The 23,650-nt window shown below is 41.5% G+C and overlaps 2 protein-coding genes across 13 annotated transcripts in view; one reads left to right on the forward strand and one right to left on the reverse strand.

Moving 5' to 3' along the window:
* Window positions 1-6,649, forward strand: part of htr7c (5-hydroxytryptamine (serotonin) receptor 7c) — a 36,367-nt gene extending 29,718 nt beyond the window's left edge. Inside the window, exon 2 of the mRNA XM_032579565.1 lies at window positions 4,498-6,649. Within this exon, the coding sequence (XP_032435456.1) occupies window positions 4,498-5,236 (739 nt within the window). The 3' untranslated portion in view covers window positions 5,237-6,649. The remainder of the gene's footprint in view (window positions 1-4,497) is intronic.
* Window positions 6,650-11,443: 4,794 nt separating this feature from the next.
* On the reverse strand, window positions 11,444-20,943 carry LOC116729148 (uncharacterized). 12 transcript variants are annotated; one of them, XM_032577503.1, is made up of 5 exons: window positions 14,544-16,810; window positions 14,357-14,450; window positions 13,545-13,929; window positions 12,674-12,833; window positions 11,444-12,245 (listed from the first exon to the last, which is right to left on the reverse strand). In XM_032577503.1, the coding sequence occupies exons 1-5, from the start codon at window positions 14,752-14,754 to the stop codon at window positions 12,067-12,069; spliced, it is 1,029 nt and encodes a 342-aa protein (XP_032433394.1). In that variant the 5' UTR covers window positions 14,755-16,810; the 3' UTR covers window positions 11,444-12,066. The 12 variants fall into 12 exon arrangements, 2 of the variants coding, with proteins under 2 accessions (XP_032433394.1, XP_032433393.1); XM_032577502.1 differs by having other exon boundaries at window positions 13,374-13,929; XR_004341089.1 differs by adding an exon at window positions 18,230-20,943 and having other exon boundaries at window positions 12,674-14,450; window positions 14,544-14,609.
* Between the last annotated feature and the right edge of the window lie 2,707 nt (window positions 20,944-23,650).

The raw sequence follows: 23,650 nt of genomic DNA on the forward strand, positions 1-23,650 counted from the left end.
TGGTGATGACCGACTGCCGCTGCACACCACGGCCTCTTACGGTCTTTAAGTGCAGAAAATAGTTCACTTTACCGCGCTGTGGCTGGCAGCCTGGCGGAAGTAATGGAATTCTCCATTAGCATGGCCTGGCTTTTTGTCAGCGGCTGGGTAATCCCTGGGGGCTGCTGTGGTGCCGGATATGCCCCAAATCCTCTGGAGATGTGAAAACAAGCCTCTAAACTCCCCCGTGTGTTCGCCACGCTCTCTGGTTCCGCTCATGCTGCTTAATGGGAGGTGATTATAATCGGACGCCACTGGTTCTTGACTTGATTATGAGCTTCTGCTGTGAGGTGTCCTGTCACAGCAGAAATATGGTATGGAGAAAAAAAAAAAAAAAATTCCAGCACATTTTGAAGCGATACCAAAAACAGTCTGACGAAGCAACATTAATGAAATGGATGTACGCGTCGTGGGAAATTACTCTAATGTCTTTGAAGAATATTGTTTATTTTCCAGGCACGTGAAGCACTGTCGAGTAACTACATTATCTTCAGTTCTTATAAAAATGCTGTGTATATCAAACGTAGCTTAAAAGAAATTGAACCTCGCAATTTGATGTGCTGAAATTGGGAGTCTGTCTCTTTAAGAAGCTCCTGCTGTTTTTGACGCCCCGCCTTCAGCACATCATCACAATATTTCTCCGTTAAGCCATTTACAAACGCTGAGTGGGGAAAGAAAGAATCAAAGCAACACTCTGGGTATGTTTTCGATGACCAAACAACATTTTGATGGGATACAAAGCTCAAAAAAGCCCGTTATTTCTTAAACTGATAGTAATAGCATGGATTTTGGAAACCACACCAGCAGTTTTTTTTAAACTCTTTCTCACAGGTTTATGCTAGAATTGAAATAAAACGTGCTTTGTGCATGTACTGAGGTGAACAACCTCAACATATGATGGTGCTGCTCCTTCTTTTTGCCAGATGAATGGCAAAAAGAAGGAGCAAATAACACTGTTACATAATGACCAGTGAAAGGCGAAGGACAAGGTTCGAAGTAGGCCAGTCACAATAAACAACAAATCAACTAATCGCTTGATGAACTAAGACAAACTCAATAATTTCCATTTGTTTCATTTCTCGTTTTTCTCTTTTCTTTCTCTTTCAACCAAAACTGGCCTTCAGTCTGGTGCTTTGGTCTCAACTATCCCACTATTTTGCCTACAGAGACTTCAGAATCCATTTTATTTGTTGTTTCTGTTGTTTTGTTTTGTTCATCTATGTTGGATATTTAAAATGTCCTCCACTTCCACTGTTTAAATGTTCATCAGAATCTCAAGTTTATCGATCTTTGAGAAAGTGTTGTTGCGTCATTCTTCCATAGGCGCTATTATATTACTTGAAAATGGCCTCAAAACAACAATATTATTTATCGCAATAAGTTCTGGGACAATTTATCATCTGGCAAAATTTGTTATCAGGACAGCCCTAGTTCAAATGTAATGCTGTTTCTGAAGAGCATCAACACTGGTGTCAAAGCATGCTGCTTACACCAGCGCATGCACATGCCGACCCCGGTCTACTGCGAGTCTGAAACACTAGAAAATGTTGCCGTGGTTTGATGAATCACACTTTCATTTGCTTCATGTGGATGACCAGGTGCGTCTGCAGCGCTTATGTGGGAAATCCTGGGTCCTTCCGTCTATGTGGGCGTTACTTTCACACCTAACACAAACGCAGGCATTGTCGCAGACTGAACACAGAAACAGCACTCCCTGCTGCCTGTGGATGGATGCTGAACAGAAAGCAGGAGTAATTCAGGAATAATTTTAGAAAACAATCAATTTGAGCTCCACAAATATCCCAGATTTCCATTCAGTTTGGTATCTATGGGATGTACTGGAAAAAGAAAAACAAACAAGCCTGGTATGAGAAGGCTGAACACAATCAGTATTTTTTTTTTTTAGCAAAAGGTGTCACCAACACACTCTAAGCCAGGCCTTTGTAATGTTACGCCAGATTGGTGGAGGTCCTTTTTGTAAAGCCAGTGTTGGCAAATAAATTCCTTTTCTTTTTCTTAGGGAGATTAAATAATAAAAAAAATGGTCTCTAATCAAATCTGAATATGAGTCATAGTTGTGGAAAACTGCCCTCCACAGCTCCAGACACAAAATTACCCCCACAGACAGCTCTCATCATTCAATAATGCAGCCAGAGAGGCTTTCTGGCAATCCATTATGTATATCTAAGAATCCCCTTTAGCTTGACAAGAGCCAATCCCCATGTTTGTCTCATATCTGTTTGATAATGTCCATCTGACTATTTTTATCCCCCCTCTTCCTGGCTTAAGTGCGTTTTAATTGAGTTCAGTAAACCGTTCAGACATGTGGTTAAGGACAGCGTAAGCTAAATCTGTTAGATAATACCCATTTTGCTCAGCTAACCTGAGCCAAGGGATCTTTAGGATGTGCGTGTGACTAATATGAGATTAAATGGAAATCTGAGTCAGTATGTCGTCTTATGGCGCAAGATTTTTCCTATATTTCTAAAGCACATTGCGTCCAAGCGACAGCAACGCAAAGAGGCAACTGCAATGCTAAAGTATCATACAAAAACTGACGGATGTTTCACCTGTTGTCATGACAATGCTGATGTATTCTGATATGAAATGAATGCAGACCACATGCTTTGGGTGACCTTCAAATTATGCATGCATGTGGTCCAAAGAGTAACGCTGATTAAAAAAAAAAAAGCCTGACCAGTGTCAAATGTTCTCATGACTGGGGGCTGGGCTGTTCTGTGCTTAAAAGCAAATGTTTTCACCTGTGGTGCATGGCAGCCATATTGCCCACCCTAAATGATCCTGTGGCCATGTGTTGATCAAGCTGCCATGTGCCCGCAAGCAGAGATGCCTGCATGTGTCACTAAAAGTTGAAATAAATACAGCGTTCGGACCGACGCCCGTCGGTCAGGCGGTGTTTGTCCTGCGAATTTTTGCTGCCTGGCATGAGTGACAAGCACCAAAGTGAACGAGTACAAAGGAAGAGCAAACGCGACGTCTAAAAGCTTCTCCCCGTGAGCACAAATCCTTCCCTAAGCTGACTGAGCCGAGTTTGATTTTCTCACTGGCGATAGCATCGCCGCTGTACTACGAAGGTGGAGGGCGGTTTGGGGAATTGCCTCTTGCTCTCGGAAGCCTTTCTTTATCTTTTGATTAACAATAGAGTAGAAACCAAAGGAAGCACTTAAAGCCTGAAATGTACAACTTTTCATCAATGACACATTCGCTGCTTTAGATGAATGCGGACATTGAGCCAAAATATGGTGTGAAGTAGACACACATTTTGTTTTTCTTCCCGTTTTGTGAGAATAGTGACTATTTTCTCTGTTCTTCACATATCTGCGCTTTTCACACCTATTTTTATTCCTCTGACACCCCTCAGCTGCTATTTGAATCCACTGTGCTGCCTGTTTGATTGATGGCTCCTTTTTCCTGCTGCTAAGCTCTAGGAGCCGGAGTAAAGCGGGGATAAGTCTCGAGGCTACGACAACAGCTATGACCTCTCAAAGAAATGCATTTAATATCACCATATACAGAAAGACCTCGTGTGTGTCTGGGTGCCCTCTCAGTGATAAAAGCCTTTCCACTTTTTTAACATTTTGTTGCGTTTCAACCACAAACTTCAATGTTTGTCTGACATATGCCAACTTTGGGGCCTTTTCTCTTAGCAATACAGCTCAGCCCGAAAAGAAAGTGCCTGTGAACAGCAACTTTAAAGCTTTGCCACAACTTTCCCATTGGACTTTGAGCCTTTGAGCTAATTACGTTGCATTGTAAGGGTCAAAACTTCAATGTCGGTCTCTTCTAACCAGAAAACCTTCTTCCGTATATATCCAGAGTTCCCTGAGAGGCTTGTGGTCCTACTTTAGACCTCTCCACTTTATCTTTGTTTGGTCTTCACGATGCTATTAATGGATATATGGTTTTCAAATAAAATGCCTTTCATTACAGATCCTGCCATTAGTTCCATTCTCCTGAGACCCAGCAATACATTTTTGTCCTCTGTGGAGGACATAGGTTTTTTTGTTCATAACTCTGAAACCATACATGCCACTGTGTTAAATCCTGTTGGTCCTTAGAGAGGACATCCTGGGCCTCGAAATGTGTTCATATTTGCCACAAGAGAGTCCTGATGTCCTCTCCAAAGGACATACTCTAAAAAATAAATAAAAACATGTTTTGAAACTTTTTCAATTGTAGTGATGTTTTTTCGCTCCAAAGAGTCATGTAGTGTAAAAAAAAAAGAAATTCAAAAACTTTTTTTTCTCTGGGTCTCAGGATTATAGTCAAAATATATCAAATGGTAAATCTTTTGCATTGCAACGAGAATGATAAACCTACGTCATGGTCATAGAGTTTAGAAAAAAAAAAGTCAAGGGGCCTTATTAATGTCTTGGCTATTGCTGAAACCCCCCTGTTGAGATTAATCCTGATGTCTTTCTGCTTCCTTTCATACAGATATCTCGGGATCACACGGCCTCTCACCTACCCAGCACGGCAGAACGGCCAGCTGATGGCTAAAATGATCCTGGGAGTGTGGCTGGTGTCGGCATCCATCACCCTGCCACCTTTCTGCGGCTGGGCCAAAAACGTCCACACGGCCGGTGTGTGCCTCATTAGCCAAGACTTTGGCTACACCATCTACTCCACAGCCGTAGCCTTCTACATCCCTATGCTGGTCATGCTCTTCATGTACTACAAGATTTTCCGGGCGGCTCGCAAGAGCGGCGCCAAGCACCGCTTCACGGACCTGTCCCGGCGCGAGCGCCTGGAGACGGTGGCCAACGAGGCGCTCCGCATGCAGGGCCTGAAGCCGCCCGGCGTGGCCGAGGAGTGCGCCGCCCTGTCCCGCCTGCTGAACCGCGAGCGCAAGAACATCTCCATCTTCAAGCGGGAGCAGAAAGCGGCCACCACGCTCGGGGTGATCGTGGGCGTTTTTGCCGTGTGCTGGCTGCCGTTCTTCATCCTGACCACCGCCAGGCCGTTCATCTGCGGGGTGGAGTGCAGCTGCGTGCCCATCTGGCTGGAGCGCACGCTGCTGTGGCTGGGCTACGCCAACTCGCTGATGAACCCCTTCATCTACGCCTTCTTCAACCGAGACCTGCGCTCCACCTACCGTGACCTTCTCCGCTGCCGCTATCGCAACATCAACCGGCGGCTGTCTGCCGTGGGGGTTCACGAGGCTCTGAAGGTGTAAAGCCCGGACGGTTAACCGGCATACTTTGCGGCCCAGTTTTTTTATTTTTTATTTTTTAACTGCACTTGTTGCCTACAAAGGGCAGAGCGCACACAGCAGGCCTGTAGATAAGACACAGACTGACAGAAAGAAAAAGTTGCTGCTGGTCGCTCTTAAGCGCCTCCGCGAAGCCATGGAGACAGCAGGATTGCTTCAGTTTGCAGATGACTCAGTCTTTCTATTTTAGGAGAAAAAGAAAAAAAACAACAACAAAAAAACAACATAGTGGATCCTTGATGGGCCACTTAAACTGAAGCTGCTTTTGTGCATATGCCAACAATTACATCCTGGCTCCTGATTTATGGTGTGATGTTGGAGCAAGAGAAATAAATGACATGTAAACAAAAACAATTACCCTAGGGCTTTCAGCTACAACAAAAAAAATCATCCAAACAGATTTCTGTACATAAACCGAAGGGATGTTTTATAGACGAGTGTTTTGTTTTTGTGGCACCGTGTCTTTTAGGCCTCCTCAGTTTCTCCGTTGGCACATAAATGAACACCTTCAGCAAAGATTGCTGTCAATAATATTCACGTCCCTTTGTTTCCCGTGGTAGCGTTTACATGGGACCGCTCATGGAGTTCCGTAAAAGTCGCAGGGAACCGAAAACAGTCGCTGAGATCAAGGAGAAGAGAGAGGAGTGGTGTTATAAAGCGCGCCGTCCTGTCTAATGATGGCATTGCTCTTTATTGTAAAAGAAGAAGAGGGTTCTGTTGAGTGTCTGCATGAAACATTTGTCTCACGTGTCACATCAACCAAAACATGGATTTGAGGGAAAAAAAAAAAAGCAAGCGTGAAGAAGTGTTTTCATGGTTTTGGCCCAACACTGCGGCGCACGCTTGAACTGAACACGACCTCATTCATTGACCGTTTGTGTCCTGAACATTAATATTGTGGGTTTTTCTTACTCTTGTCATCCCGCCTGGATCGGTTTCATTCCACAGCAGCTCCTGACCTTTCCACTCGAACAATCGGTCTGTTCCCCAGACTCTTTGTTTTCCACCGGTTGCCAACAAACGTTTCCACTCCCGCGTGGAAATCAGGATGCGGTCAATTCCCCCCCTGACTGCGCTCCCGTTTTAAACTCCGCTGTGACCTGTACAAAATCCTTGTCCAATGTCATCATCGAACAGTGTGTGCTTTCTCTACCTCAATTCTTTGGAAAATACTGTACATTTGTTATTGTTTTTTCAAACATAGATGTACTGCTGTATTATTATTTTTTGACTGCTATTTTTTATTATGTAAATTATTCTGTGGAAAACCGCGTATGAGTGCTCAGTGTGACCGCTTTGTCGTTAGTTTTAGGAAACCTCCTAGAAAGCGGCAGTGTATTTCATCACTTTGTAAATAAAGAGGCACTTCAAATTTAACTGTGTCCTAACGGGTTACGTCACATGTACAGCTCTGAGAAGACTTCCTTTTGCCCCTTTACATGTTTCCACTCTTTGTCCAACTTACTAGATTCAGATCACCGTAAGTTTTTTTAAAAATATTTTAAAGTTTAGACGAAGATAAACTCAGCAAGTATAGACTGCAATTTTCAGTTCCTAATTTCATTTACTGAAAGAAGAAGCTCTCCAAACCAGTCTGGACCCAAATCAAAATCCTCTTGTAAAATCTTGATGAAACTGATCAAACCTAATTTCACCAGAGGGTTGACCAGATTAGGGATTAGCCTGACAAATCAAGGAAACACTTAAAGAAAACCTGTCTTACAACATGGAATGGGCCTAAGGACTTCATGCCATTAACCAAAGAAAGCTAAGAGGAGATGAGTAATCGGTGTAGAATGAGTTACAAAGAGATGCGTGTGATCTTGAGAGTCAACTACAGTGAGAGTCATTATCTAGAAGAAGAGAAAAACAGGGGAACCGTTTCAGGAATAGCCATCAGTTCGTAATCTTAATCTAAAGCGCAACTGAGTTTTGAGCACAAGCAGCATCTCAGTTGGATAGTTTGGATTTTGAATAGGCCACTATAAATTCTAGATTTTTTTTTTAAAACCCATCAGCGGCGAGCTTGACATAACCCAAGCCATTGAGTTTAAAATCAAAAACTGATGGTCAGACATTTGTCTTCTTTGTTTTCTGGTACCGAACATTTTCTCTAAAGTCATAGGATTCATCAAGACATTATTTGCCAAATGTGCGGCAGGCCTTTTGGTCAGTAATGATTTTGGCCTTTGAACTCTTCAAAAGGATGCCATTTTGCCCACTTACTTTACACCGAGCCAAGAGGCAATTTATTCCTGCAGTGTTTCAGTAGTTGCTCTGGATTTGTTTTGGACCTTCTTGATGTGTTTAGACTAAATTTGGTGGGCTGGGAAGATTTATCTCTCTCCTATGTTTTCATCAGTTGTGGACGAGGCTTTCACTTTGGTTCATTGGAGACCCAATGACTTAGAAATAGCTTGTTAGCTCTACTCAGGCTAACTTGACTAAAGAGATTTGACTACTCACATCTAATCCACATTATCACCAGATTGGTTGCGGTATATTTCCCCCCATTCATAATTGAAATCATCATTTGAAAACCATGTTTTGTTTCACTCATTTAACATGTAAGTGTGACAATAAAGCAAAACGGAAGAAAGCGCTAAGGGGGGTAAATACTTTTCCACAGAGCTGTACCCTCCCGGTTTTGCTTCCTCGGATTGAGATTTACTTTTTGATCTGAGGATGTTTCACTAATCTTTAAATATTCTGTCCTCACACAACACTTCCCAATCAAATGCCTCATGCGTGCAGATTATCATTAAAAATTCATTATCCTCCCTTCCAGCTTTGATTCGTCCCCATCTGAAATAAATCCAAACTCTGAGGCAGGCCAGAAGATTTTTAAAAAAAATATATATTTTTTTTCCATGTTTATTGTGCCACTCACAAAGACTATGGAGATGTGTTAAGGGACAGTGACCCAAAAAATTGCTTTTATTCTCTGTTTGCTTGGAGCGAGATCTTTTATTCAGTCTGGGTTGACAGCGGCCTGTTCGCTGTCATGACTCAAACTGTTCGGAGACTCTGAGATGAGTTGGTGTCTGACATCTGACATGGTTTGTGCTGTGGCAAGGAACAATGAACGCTTGTAAATCAAAGTCTGGAGTGTGCAGAAAGATTTTGAAGATTATTGCTATCTGAGTTAATCTTTTAATTTAGTGTGTTTTTTTGGGAGCGTTTTCTCTTTTGTTTTGCAACATTTCCTACGTATAAAATCTAACTTAGTTGGGCTTTAGCTTCAGAATGACGGGAAATCCTCAGATTTTTCACATATGATGATACTTTGGATATATTAGTCATAACATTTGCAGTTGTAAAACTCTGAGCTGCAACTTTTGACCAACTGGAAGGTCTTTTTATGCCTTTTCATCTTGTGCAGCAGTCGGCCGCCGTTGTTCGACCGCAGTCTGAGATGAATACATTTCTGAGGCTTGTCGGTATGAACAGCGGCAGGGGTTCTGGCCCGGACAGCAACATCTGAAACAGACTTTCTACACTGGGGTTTTCACGAAGTCAAGATGGGTATTTTATTGATAATGCTGGGATTTCAGAATATATTTTATTTCTGCAAAGTAAGCAAAACTCTCGTATTTTCCGCCAACTTTTAACTTTCACAAAGGGGGGAAGTGGAATTCACTGCAGATACAAAGTGTCATCTGATTTATTTGAGTAACTCTCTCTGAAGTCATGTTAAAATCAAAAATAACACCAAACCTGTACAGCTTTTGAAGGTAAAAAACAAGAAATGGAGGAAATACTAACAAGCAAAGAACACAGGAGCACAAGGTTCACATAGGAAGGAACTACACAAAATATTCAAATAATGTTAATACAACACACTAGTGTATATCTATGGCTTTTCTATGAAACACAAAATATATGTTGACTTAAGTAAAAAGCATCAAATTTCACATAAAACTATCATTTTCACCATTTCTTCTTCTTTTGTCTGTAATGGAGGACAAGCTTCACGACGCATGTTCTGCCCCACCTCTCTGTTACCGTGAACATAACAAAGAGGAAACAGAAGTGAAACATATTCATGATCATTCATGACAAATGTGTCAAATATAAGGAAAAAAAAAAAACGATGTCGCAATTGTCTTGGCTTAGAGAACATTATACAGTGACTCTGAGGTATTTTACGTGAAAGAACACGTTTGATGAAACATGGCGCTTGTGGTTCGATACGCATTATTTCAGATTTGCTCTCGTTTCTGTGTCATATCTTTACCAGCCTCTCCTGTTTAAAACCTGTTGTCATATTTATACAGTAAAAGTGCAGCATTAGCTAAATCATTATGTCTTTTCTGTGCCATAAAAGATTTTGTGGGATAGCTCCCAAAATTAAAAGCACTCACATAAAAGGCGTTACACAAATAAATACTCAACTAACTCAGGTTCTTCTCATATGATTTTGAGCCTGGAAGCGTCATATGTGTGTTAATTTGGGGAATACTTACATAAAAGTCTTTGATGATCCCTACAGTAAACAGTTGGGAACATGACCCAAACTAGCTTGCTGACATTTCCGTGTTCACACACAAACACACACAAAAACGAATAGTAAGCAGTCCAAGCGAAGCTTGTGAATTGCCCAAAACATGTTGCATGTCTCAGCAGGTGTTGCTCTTGGGGAATGAGAACCAGCGTGCCTGGAAGCAGACGGCGCTCTCTCTCAGTGAATGTGACTCTCTGCCTGATGTGTCTCATCAGTATCAGTGAATAGGATAAGAGGGTGAAATGTTTACGTGTGAGGAAGCAGCTATAATTCATCAGAGGGAACGAAGAGGGTAGTAGCAGATGAGTCTTTCACATTAGCTGCCCACGGGCTCCGTCGCCGGTTCTGACAGGCTGCGGGGGGTTGACGAGGTAATGGACACTTTTGCCTCGTTATTTTTGATCTAGCCCAGTAATTAAGTGGGGATGCTTTGATTAGGCATGGGCAAACAGACCCAAGAACTGCAATTTTGTGTCCCTCACACCCCAAACACTCAGAGATTACGAGCAGCCTTTGTGAGACAGCGAATTCGGCAATTACACTCTGATGACCAGCTAATTATAGCTGCCCAGCCAGCATACCTAGGTGGGCCCCATATGGGATAAAAGAGGGCTGTCATATGGGTCCCAAAAGGGTTTGTCCACGGGTTCCATGGTGGCCCCTCATGGGTTTGCCCAGGTAGATTTTAATGGGCTCTGACTGGGTCTTCAGTGGGGCCCAGATAGTTAACTTACACGAGGCCCATCTGTGGCCCACTAGGGTGCTTTCAGGAATAATTACCTGGGCCCCAATTGGGTCTGAACTGGGCTAGAATATGGGTAACAAGTGGGTTTGTCCACGGTTTCCATGGTGGCCCCACATGGGTTTGCCCAGGCAGATTTTAATGGGCTCTGACTGGGTCTTCAGTGGGGCCCAGATGGTTAACTTACACGAGGCCCATCTGTGGCCCACTAGGGTGCTTTTAGGAATATTTACCTGGGCCCCAATTGGGTCTGAACTGGGCTAGAATATGGGTAACAAGTGGGTTTGTCCACGGTTTCCATGGTGGCCCCACATGGGTTTGCCCAGGCAGATTTTAATGGGCTCTGACTGGGTCTTCAGTGGGGCCCAGATGGTTAACTTACACGAGGCCCATCTGTGGCCCACTAGGGTGCTTTTAGGAATATTTACCTGGGCCCCAATTGGGTCTGAACTGGGCTAGAATATGGGTAACAAGTGGGTTTGTCCACGGTTTCCATGGTGGCCCCACATGGGTTTGCCCAGGTAGATTTTAATGGGCTCTGACTGGGTCTTCAGTGGGGCCCAGATGGTTAACTTACACGAGGCCCATCTGTGGCGAACTAGGGTGCTTTCAGGAATAATTACCTGGGCCCCAATTGGGTCTGAACTGGGCTAGAATATGGGTAACAAGTGGGTTTGTCCACGGTTTCCATGGTGGCCCCACATGGGTTTGCCCAGGCAGATTTTAATGGGCTCTGACTGGGTCTTCAGTGGGGCCCAGATGGTTAACTTACACGAGGCCCATCTGTGGCCCACTAGGGCGCTTTCAGGAATAATTACCTGGGCCCCAATTGGGTCTGAACTGGGCTAGAATATGGGTAACAAGTGGGTTTGTCCACGGTTTCCATGGTGGCCCGACATGGGTTTGCCCAGGTAGATTTTAATGGGCTCTGACTGGGTTTTCAGTGGGGCCCAGATGGTTAACTTACACGAGGCCCATCTGTGGCCCACTAGGGTGCTTTCAGGAATATTTACCTGGGCCCCAATTGGGTCTGAACTGGGCTAGAATATGGGTAACAAATTAGTAGTTCCACATTTTCCATGATGGGCCCATATGCTTTAGCCCATAATGGTTTACAGGCCCTGACTGGGTTTTCAGTGGGAACCAGATGCCTTAATCCTTATAGGAACAATGGGGTTGTTCTCACCTAACCTTGAAATGAATAACATTCATAGATATGCAGTCTTAAACAAACCAAAGTCCTAAAATGCTTTATCACAAAATTTGTTTAAAGAGAAAAAAAGAAATTTCCTTTGGTCAAGGCTTTTTATTTTGTAAGCAGAAGTTATTTTATACCTCAGCAATTATTAGAACTTAATTAACAAAGCAAAAGGTGCCACAAGCACAAATGGCGCTCTTAAACAACAACAACAAAAAAAAATTAAAAATCTACAAAATTGTTCACATGGCATTTTTGAACAACAAACTTGTTTACTGGTACATACACACACCTTTCACAAAACATTTTAGAATAACCTGCATGCATGCTTACACTTGAAAGCTCGCATATTATTGTAACTGTCCTTCTTGGAAGACCTGCCCACCAGAGTGAGAACTGGCAGCCTCCCTACTTGCTCTAACTCTCCTATTCCCACCTCTGTCACGGGCTCCAGTGAACCACTTTGAGAGTGCCTTTTCCACATCTTTATGTGTGAGTCCAACGATGGAACCATTTCTTTTAAGTGCCCCTAAAATAACAAGCAAAGGTAGAAACTGTATTAGCATTTTACTTTAGTACAATGTAACATTCATGACATTTGCCTCTCCCCCTTCATGGGGCAAAAATGCTTGCAAAGATCTGCCAAAATAAAAGCACTCGAGTCTTTATTATTATGAACACACACTAGATTCTTAGTTCAAATTGAAAATATCCATCTATATCTTTCTTATACTGATATAAGAAAGGTTCTATAGTTATTTTGTATTGTTTGAAATACAAATATTTAAAATTTTTGTCAGCTATCAAAAGTTCTTGAGTGAAAGAACACTATGTGAATAAAACCAAAAGATTACTACAAATAAACAAAAGGCATATGACAAACAAAATAAATTAACAAATGTTTAAGGAAAAAAAGTGAAAAGAAAAGTTACTCTGACCATAAAAACTGATATTTACCATACACAACATCAAAGAGACGCAGGTCCCGGAACTGGTGTTTCCCATGTCGGCCAAACAGGTTGAACTGGACTGCTAATTCATGGGACATCAGGAATCGCATAGCCCGTCGTATTGCGTCATCCAAGGATGCTCCTCCAATTTCTGCAACCATGGCAACCTTAAATATAATGACAATTGCAAGACAACATTTGAAAATCAGGATGCAATTTAGTTTTTATTAATTGATTTGTTATTGTTTCACACATATATAGCTTATATGCTTAATTTTATACATGGACAAAATGCCAATTAATTTATGCATCAATTTAAGGGAGGCCTGTCACAATAAATTTTTCTGGACAATAAATTCCAAGAAGTTACTGTGATTAAATGTTTTACAACCATTTTCAAATAATATAATAGTAAGAACACATTCTCAAAGATTGATAAACTTTGAATTCTAATGAACAATGAGCATTGCAACTGGAAGACAATTTAAATATCCAATTATGAAGTCTTTGTAAACAAATGTGTACTTCAAAAAAATGGCAAGTTGAGACCTAAACACCAGACTGAATACTTGTCAAGCAGTTTTTAGTAGAAACAGAAAAATTATAAATTATGGGAATTTGTTTTAATTTATCATGTCATTAGTTAATTGCTTACTGCAATGGGGCTAATTTAATGTTAATTTTTAAGGAACAAAATTTTAACTTACAACTCCAGACATGAAGTCTGAGTCACCCAGCTTCTCATTCATGCCCAGGACATCATTGATTGTACACATTGGAAAAACAGCTCCTTCAGGTGGTTCAACCGGTGGTGAAGCAGATTTCTGTCTCAGCAAGGTACTCAACAACTGTCCGTGCAGTTTTTGTGTTTCTCTAACCTCCTCAAGAAGTGTAACCAGCCTAGTAAACATAGCCTCTCCCAAGCTGGAGCTGCTCCTGCTCAAAGAAGTCCCAGGACTCATAGAAAGACTTGCAGTTGTGCTTCTCTGATTTGGAGTTGTGCTGGGGCTTCTCTGATTTGGAGTTGTGCTGGGGCTTCTCAGATTTGGAGTTGTGCTGGGGCTTCTCAGATTTGGAGTTGTGCTGGGGCTTCTCAGATTTGGAGTTGTGCTGGGGCTTCTCTTTCTGGACACACCGAGACTACACACTTTTGAGGCAGATCCAACTGTAGTAAGTTCCAAGGGAGGAGAAGGTGGAACTTCATTCTCTGAGGAGTTCACACTGTCTTCACTTGAAGAAAATGTGCCCCATTTGTGGGAGGATCTGAAATGATAAATCAGAATTTAACAAGTGGTAAAAGTTGGTAAAAAAAACAAACCAAAAAGGCTAGTCTAGTGAGCAATTTAACTATTTTATTTCAAGTTAACTGTGAGAGATACAGAAATAAGATCCAAAAGATAAAACGTTACAGTTGAACCTATGACAACCAATATGGTTAAAAAAACAGTAATCTAGTTCATTTAAAGTAGGAATGTGGCAAAATCTATAGTAAAGCTCACAAGTAGTAGCATTTTTTCCTGTGTAATTTTCCATTCTTACAAATATGTTGTTCCTTTAAGTCCTGAAGGATGAGAAAAAAAGTAAAGCAAAGAGAACCAAATGGGTAAAGGAATTGAAAGCGGCTCAAATGACAACTAGGAAGACAGAAGGTTTAGAGTTGTGTGTTACATAAGTCCCTGTTCCACACTACCTTCTACGTCGCTTTTCTGGGATATCATTATCTGTTTGAAGATCTGATGTTGCTTCTGCCCTTGCAAGCTTTCGTCGTGCTTCTCCATAGCAGTCTTTAGAAAAGAATTTTTAAAAAAAAGGATTAACACATTTGTAAATCTAAAGCTCACGTTTTCAAAATTTTCATACAAGTAAATGTTTGTCACCTGCATTTCCAAGAACACGCACACAGCATATCTTCCATGAAGCATCTGGCTGTAGTTGTTGCTTTACTGCTTTAGTGACATTTATACCAAGGCCTGCTGGCCAGAAGCACTGAATCTTGTTTGCATCAGTAAACCAACATGATGGGATAATATCCACCAACTTCTTTCCCTCTGTTGATTCTTCAATGAATTCCACGACGCTGAAGGACATGCTGGAAGTTCATATTAAGTAAATTAGTGGTCATGTAACTGAGGAAAAACAACATGACCGTTCCGCAAAGGAAGGACTACCAGTTTTTTTGTCAGGCTTGTCACCGGTACACCATAAAGATGGTCAGAAAGTTGTGTCATAGTTCTGATTCCTAGACAAGATGAATCAATAGGGTATCTGCAGAAACAGTCTTGTTGTTCATAAAATTGACACACAGTGTACATGGCTCCAGATAACAACTGTATTATATTCCTTATTACAGCAACTCTGCCCTCAACATCAAAACAGTTATCTCCTACACAACATGATATGACGGTTCCCTCATGTCTGTACTGCCTGAACTGCATGTGAGCAGGAAAGTCTGGGAGAGTTGGACCACATGAATGTGGAATTTGAGCTTTACTCTGTCTTCCATCTTCTCCCAGAATGGGTTTTTCAGCTAAACGCCGGACGACTTGTTGGAGAGGATTTTGGGGTCTTCGTACAAGTCGCTTCAATGTCCCAAGATAATTTTCAAAGGGAAAACATGAAATATTGTCCAAGGCACCATATTTTCTGGCATCATCAGCTAAATGTATGAGACAGTGGGTGTTGTAGACCAAGTGTTCTGTTCCATACAACTTCGCAAAATTGGTAACATAACACTTCAACAGTTTTCCAGCATAGCCACAGTATTTACAGCACAAAACAGGACTGAGAAGAATTGTCATTGCTATTGAGAGCAACATAAAGTTGTTGTACATTTGTGCTGATAGTCGTCCTTGAAGAACCACTGGGCCAGTGTACAACAGAAATTGTCTGAATTCTGTTGCCTTCCATTGACTGTACTCCATCAGTGAACGTGGTTTTCTAGAAAAATTTCTAGGAAGGTGATCTCTCACTGATTTCAAGTGATTAGAAATAATTGAAATGGTAACTGCAGACAGACGACACCTTAAAGGTCCTTTGATCCACAAACTTATAACTTTTTTAACATGTCCTAAACAAACCAGATGCATATAGTCAAGCACAAAGCTTGACACCATTCCTACACCAAGCTGCTGCAAGGGTGAAACTCCATGATGGTGGTCTTCATCTGTCAAAAGTTCAAAAGTTTCATCTGTTCGTAGAGGTGCTGTACAATCAGGAAACACAACCTTCTTATCCATGTAAATTCCATGTTCTACACAGCGTTCACAAGAGCTGTAGCCAGAATGACCTTTGATACATTTCAAAAATGCCCGAGCAGGTGCATCACAGATGAAGGCATCTGGAAGTGCAACATTAAAATGTTTTCCTCTGTAATTCAAACCCTCTTGAGTTATTGACTTCAGGTCTTCAATAAACTCTTTCAAGTATTTCGTGACAGAGTCAGGCTTGGCCACACCTGCATACAAGCCAATGATAAACACACCAGATTTTGGAAATTCCTTAATCATGGCCAAAATAGGCCACAACTCCATTTTTGAACTTTTGAAGAGTGGTAAGCCATCAATGTTCACCCGGAGAGTCAACGTATCAACTGAAAGATGAGAGTCATTTAAAAGCTGTGAAGTTAGTGTCTTAGCCAGTCCAAAATGATGGTAAATACCATGTCCCATTTCTTTCACTTCAAAGGTTTTGGGAGTTGACAAAAGACTTCTAGAATCCTTGGGTAAATCCAAACCATAGTGCACTAAAATATGTAGCAGCTCTGTCAATGCACTGTGTGAGATATTTCGATTTGCTGCCCAATCAGCAAGCTTTACTTTAAGTGTACGTGTGCGATCAATTTCTTCAGACGTGCTGTTCAAATCTATTTCAATGCTACTGGCAGTAAATTTTCTTCCAGCAACTGATTGTTCTTCATGTTCATCTTCAAATTCTGCATCAGTCTCTTTTTCACTCAAATGAGCTTCAAAGTTCCACTCTTCACTGGAAATCTGGTTGTCCACTTCCGAAGCATAATCCAAATCAGAAAATGTGCCACTTTTGACCTTGAAGTCTTCCAAAAACTTTAAATGCTCAGAAACTTTGGCTTTAATTCGTCTTCTTTTTGTCCGAGAACTACAATAATAATCCATTTTTTTAAATCTGTAAAAACACAAACAAAGCACATTTTAAGATGGCTATTTACTACGGAATGATAGAATACTTGTCTAAAGACTGAAATATAATTTTGTCTTTGCCAAATGCTTTTTTATTTAACACAATAATTAATCATAAGAATTTTACTATTAAAGGTACTTTATGTGTTAGTTGAAATTTAAAAGGTGATAAGCAAGGACAAATTGAGTTTTCAGGATGTAAAATTAGTATGGAATTAAAATTTATATTTCACAAGAAGTGCAACAACCAAACAACCTGAGTAAAGACAACATCCCTGAATCATAAAATAAATGTATATGTCTCAGATGTCACAGTTTTTATGATACTAATGCAACTGGTTATCCAGTTATTACTCAGTGCACTGCTTATTCAAATATTGGCAACAAGTATATAAATAAAAAAAATACTTGATTAAGTACGTAATTAGCAAAATCTAGAAAATAATTCAATTTTGATTATAAATTTAAAGATTGTTTCAACACTGATTTGTGTCAAGGGATTTCTTCCATCCATCCATTGTCTGTTCACCCTTGTCCCTAATGGGGTCGGGAGGGTTGCCAGTGCCCATCTCCAGCTACGTTCCAGGCGGGAGGCGGGGTACGCCCTGGACAGGTCGCCAGTCTGTCGCAGGGCAACACAAAGACATACAGGACAAACAACCATTCACACACACACACACACACACCTAGGGAGAATTTAGATAGACCAATTAACCTAACAGTCATGTTTTTGGACTGTGGGAGGAAGCCGGAGTACCCGGAGAGAACCCACGCATGCACAGGGAGAACATGCAAACTCCATGCAGAAAGACCCCGGCCGGGAATCGAACCCAGGACCTTCTTGCTGCAAGGCAACAGTGCTACCAACTGCGCCACTGTGCAGCCAGGGATTTCTTTATTTTGAAAATTTATAACTTGCATCATGTCACTCTTGCACACGCCACTGAGAAATATTGCATTTGTTTCTATGAATCTACTTAAAATTGCTTTTTTCTACAGATTGCTTAATTTCTCCAGACAAATTTGAAAGCACATTGACAAAATTAATGTTAAACTCATTTATAATTGCCTTGGTGTAATTTAAAGCATTATCGATTAGATCTTTTACAGTGGCAAAAGCAATAACCTAACCGTTGTTAAATGACTCATCTTTCAGTTCATATTTTAATTCTAAATGTTAACATTCATGGGGTACCACTCTTCAGAAGTGGTACCCCACTTCTGAAACAAACTCTGGTACCCATGACTAAGGAATTTCCTAAGTGTAATGTTATTATAGAGTCTTATTTATTGTCAGTTTTGGCAGAAGTAGTAATTTGTACATAAAGCTTGCCTGATAAAATGGTTATAAAATTGCAACAAAACATTTAATTCCCAAAACCTTATGAAAGTAAAAATTATAAAACTACCTTTTTCAAATCGTTGATGGGTGATCTTCACAGTTTCGTGCTCTTCAAGTCTGCAAAGAAATATATTTTCATAATGCAGTTAATATAACATTTGGGCTTCTCCAAAAAATAATATTAAGGCAAAACAGCCTATGTATTGAGCAGGGGTGTCAAACCCCAGTCCTCAAGGGCAGGTGTCCTGCAACCTTTAGCTGTTCCTCTGCTGCAACACACCTGAATAGAATAATTAGGTCATTAAGGCTCAGGAGAACTGATCTACACAAAGAGGAGGTAATTAAGCCATTTCATTCCAGTGTTTTGTACCTGTGGCACATCCAACAACTGCAGTTTACCGGATCTCGAGGACTGGAGTTTGAGACTCTTGGTATAGAGTACTCACTGTAGCCATATATTGTAAACACTGAACAGTTTCACTAATGCAATTATCCTCATTTACTGTGTATAGTACTGTGACAAGACAGTAGTATTAATCCTAAGAGCAGTTTAGAAAATCACTAAGAAATCACTCCTAAAATATTGCACGTATTAAAGAACAAGAGCTACACTTAAAATATTGCAAAAACAACAAAAAGAATTCTTCATCTTTCAATCTTTGATTCAGGAGTGGCCACTGAAGAACACAAAACTGTGCAGATTGAAACAAACTCTGGCAGAACAAAACACTTTAAAGTGTCACTTACAAAATAAAAAAAAGGATTTAAAAATATTTACTATACCTTCATCCTATTTACAAAAAAAGCTTTTATGCCAAATATACTGAAACCACATGTGCCCCATATAGTGTTGCCCATTTCTATCCCATTCCCAGTTAGCCCACATTAATGCTGAAAAGGACCCATACATTTAGCCCAAATGGGTCAACAATATGGCTCCCATTTTAGGTTAACCATATGGGGCTCATGAAGTTAGCCCAGATAAAACCCATGCCCACTCATTACCAATCTCGCCCAAAACAAAACGATTCAATGCAGTTTCATTAAAAAAAAAAATAATAATAATTAAAAAAAGCACCCTTGCATGGGTGGGTCCCAGCCAAGCTAGCATGCATGAGACTCATGTACATGAAAAGCTCATGTACATAGAATGAAATCACAACAGTTACTCTTTTTAAATCATGCAAGTGGTTTTATTGTCTCAAGACACTGAAACAAATTCTGCTAGCAACTTAGATTCTTTAGTGAACCGAATTTATTCTGCTGCGTTAGCGCTCAAATGAACCAATGGTAGCTCAGCAAATAATGGCGCCGCAATATTTGAAAATGTTCTGGCCCAAAACAATACGGAGTTTGAAATCGCTCTGCACCAAAATATTCTTATCTTAATGATGGTAGATAACTTATTGTGTGTGTTTTAACAATATCAGAAAAAACTGTCACAGGAAAGGATAAAAAAAAAAAAAAAAACATAAATAATCTTTTGGGGTACGCCGGTCATCCAATCTGTTACGACCAGCACATTTCTTTAACTGGGGATTTAAAATCTCCCTAAAATTTGATATAATGCAGGTAAAACAGATAGAAGAGAAGTACTTACAGATTGTTTCGTAGGACAGCCAACCTGCAGACTCCGCGCAAACAGACTGATGAGGAGAATACGTTGGAGTGTGAAACCGCATATCCATCCGCAGTTAATTTTACGTTTTCCAAGAAATTCAAGATTAATTTTGAGAGTGTTACATCGGTTTAACAAATGTAAAACCGATGTAACACTCAAAAACGTGCTCAAACAAAAATAAATAAATATTGTCGTCCTCCTTATTCAAATGTTCTTTGAAACTATTTTCTTTCGCGGATGTGTAAAATGCCTACTTCAATTCACCAATCTTTATTAGCAAAGGTGCCAAGAGCACAAGTGTTAAACTCCAGTCCTCAGATGTCCTGCAGCCTGTAGATGAGCCACATGTACAAAACCCTGGAATGAAATGGCTTAATGACCTCCTCCTTGTGTAGATCGGTTCTCCAGAGCCTTAATGAACTAATTATTTTATTCAGTTGTGGTGCAGCAGAGGCTCATCTATACGCTGCAGCACACCTGCCCTTGAGGACTAGAGTTTGACATCGCTGCAATAGAGCAATAAAAAGATTAAAAAGATCATTGCAACCAGATTAAAATATATAAAATTAATCATTAATAGAAATGTTAAGTTTTTATTTCATTTTATTTATGCTGACAACTTGGAAAATGTTTGCAGATATATGAAACAGATCGCGATGCTCAAAATTTTAGTCTTTCACTTGATAATGAGTTTTGTTTAAATTTATTTTCTAAACATTTTGTAATATTTTTCACAATGGTCTGATCTGAACAATTTCTCCAAATAAGAATTAAATCCTGTTGTGAAAAAGCTGCAATAAACCCTTTGGATTAAAAAAAAAAGCAAGGTGAAAAGTCCAGATCTGAACCTAATTTTGAGTGAGCAGAAGATTACATATACATGGTGCATATTTAAAACAGATTATGTCACAAAAATCACATCCAGACTGGACTGGACTGTTCTAGTGTAAATAATAAAAAGAAAAACCGTTAGGGGTTCAAAGTGTAGTAAGAACAATACTGAACTGTTTTAAAAAATAAAGCATTGAAGCATTATTTTTTTAATGGCAATATCCTGGTCTTTTTGGAAGCCTAGTGTCATGTCGGTGTTAGTAAATGAGCCAGACACAGAGATCACATAGTGAGCATGTTTTAGATTCAAATACAATACACCATGGTGACTTCCAAGACGAGGTAACCATCCAAGGAAAGTTTTTCCTTCTGTTGACAGAAAAGCTTATGCAATTGCTTCTACACTTTATATCAACTCCATTAGAGGCCAACTGAGTACAAATTGCCTTGGCAAGACCATCAATCTGATATTTTGGGTAATTTTCTTTCCAAATTTTTATGTTCTTGCTCTAGCAGCTTTTGCTTTTGACATATAGTGAAAAGTTTGAAAGTTACAGGTTAACCACATTGTCTATTAAGATGTTCCACAGTTTTGTACCATTCACTGACATAAAAATCTATAGGGTCTACATTTCCTTGTCGAGGTCCAACTCATGTACGGCCATGTTTATGTCATGTGGGTTCAATGTGGTCAGCCCACATGGTCTTCTCATGTTGGGCCCACAATACTGAAACCATATGGGCCCCACACAGTGTAGCCCGTATCTGTCCCATTCCCAGTTAGCCCACATAAAAAAGGACTAGGGCCTACATGTCCATGCCCAGGTCCAACCCATGTACGGTCAGCCCATGCTTATGTCATGTGGGTTCAATGTGGTCAGCCCACATGGGCTTCCCATTTTGCGCCCACAATACTAAAACCATATGGGCCCCACACGGTGTAGCCCGTTTCTGTCCCATTCCCAGTTAGCCCACATAAAAAATGGACTAGGGCCTACATGTCCATTTTCAGCTCCAACCCCTGTACGGTCAGCCCATGCTTATGTCAAGTGGGTTCAATGTGGTCAGCCCACATGGGCTTCCTATGTGGGGTCCATGATAGTGAAACCATAAGGGCCCCACACAGTGTATCCCCTTTCTGTCCCATTCCCAGTTAGCCCACATAAAAAAGGACTAGGGCCTACATATCCATGCCCAGGTCCAACCCATGTACGGTCAGCCCATGCTTATGTCATGTGGGTTCAATGTGGTCAGCCCACATGGGCTTTCTATGCGGGGCCCATGATACTGAAACCATATGGGCCCCACACAGTGTATCCCCTTTCTGTCCCATTCCCAGTTAGCCCACATAAAAAAGGACTAGGGCCTACATATCCACGCCCAGGTCCAACCCATGTACGGTCAGCCCATGCTTATGTCAAGTGGGTTCAATGTGGTCAGCCCACATGGTCCTCCTATGTGGGGTCCATGATACTGAAACCATAAGGGCCCCACACAGTGTATCCCCTTTCTGTCCCATTCCCAGTTAGCCCACATAAAAAAGGACTAGGGCCTACATATCCACGCCCAGGTCCAACCCATGTACGGTCAGCCCATGCTTATGTCAAGTGGGTTCAATGTGGTCAACCCACATGGGCTTCCCATTTTGCGCCCACAATACTAAAACCATATGGGCCCCACACAGTGTAGCCCGTTTCTGTCCCATTCCCAGTTAGCCCACATAAAAAATGGACTAGGGCCTATATGTCCATTCCCAGGTCCAACCCATGTACGGTCAGCCCATGCTTATGTCAAGTGGGTTCAATGTGGTCAGCCCACATGGGCTTCCTATGTGGGGTCCATGATAGTGAAACCATAAGGGCCCCACACAGTGTATCCCCTTTCTGTCCCATTCCCAGTTAGCCCACATAAAAAAGGACTAGGGCCTACATATCCACACCCAAGTCCAACCTATGTACGGTCAGCCCATGCTTATGTCAAGTGGGTTCAATGTGGTCAGCCCACATGGTCCTCCTATGTGGGGTCCATGATACTGAAACCATAAGGGCCCCACACAGTGTATCCCCTTTCTGTCCCATTCCCAGTTAGCCCACATAAAAAAGGACTAGGGCCTACATATCCACACCCAAGTCCAACCTATGTACGGTCAGCCCATGCTTATGTCAAGTGGGTTCAATGTGGTCAACCCACATGGGGTTCCCATTTTGCGCCCACAATACTAAAACCATATGGGCCCCACACAGTGTAGCCCGTTTCTGTCCCATTCCCAGTTAGCCCACATAAAAAATGGACTAGGGCCTATATGTCCATTCCCAGGTCCAACCCATGTACGGTCAGCCCATGCTTATGTCAAGTGGGTTCAATGTGGTCAACCCACATGGGCTTCCCATTTTGCGCCCACAATACTAAAACCATATGGGCCCCACACAGTGTAGCCCTTTTCTGTCCCATTCCCAGTTATCCCACATAAAAAATGGACTAGGGCCTACATGTCCATTTCCAGCTCCAACCCATGTACGGTCAGCCCATGCTTATGTCAAGTGGGTTCAATGTGGTCAGCCCACATGGGCTTCCTATGTGGGGTCCATGATAGTGAAACCATAAGGGCCCCACACAGTGTATCCCCTTTCTGTCCCATTCCCAGTTAGCCCACATAAAAAAGGACTAGGGCCTACATATCCATGCCCAGGTCCAACCCATGTACGGTCAGCCCATGCTTATGTCATGTGGGTTCAATGTGGTCAGCCCACATGGGCTTTCTATGCGGGGCCCATGATACTGAAACCATATGGGCCCCACACAGTGTATCCCCTTTCTGTCCCATTCCCAGTTAGCCCACATAAAAAAGGACTAGGGCCTACATATCCACGCCCAGGTCCAACCCATGTACGGTCAGCCCATGCTTATGTCATGTGGGTTCAATGTGGTCAACCCACATGGGCTTTCTATGTGGGGTCCATGATAGTGAAACCATATGGGCCCCACACAGTGTATCCCCTTTCTGTCCCATTCCCAGTTAGCCCACATAAAAAAGGA

This window comes from Xiphophorus hellerii, chromosome 12, assembly GCF_003331165.1.
Source record: "Xiphophorus hellerii strain 12219 chromosome 12, Xiphophorus_hellerii-4.1, whole genome shotgun sequence".
NCBI lineage: Eukaryota > Metazoa > Chordata > Actinopteri > Cyprinodontiformes > Poeciliidae > Xiphophorus > Xiphophorus hellerii.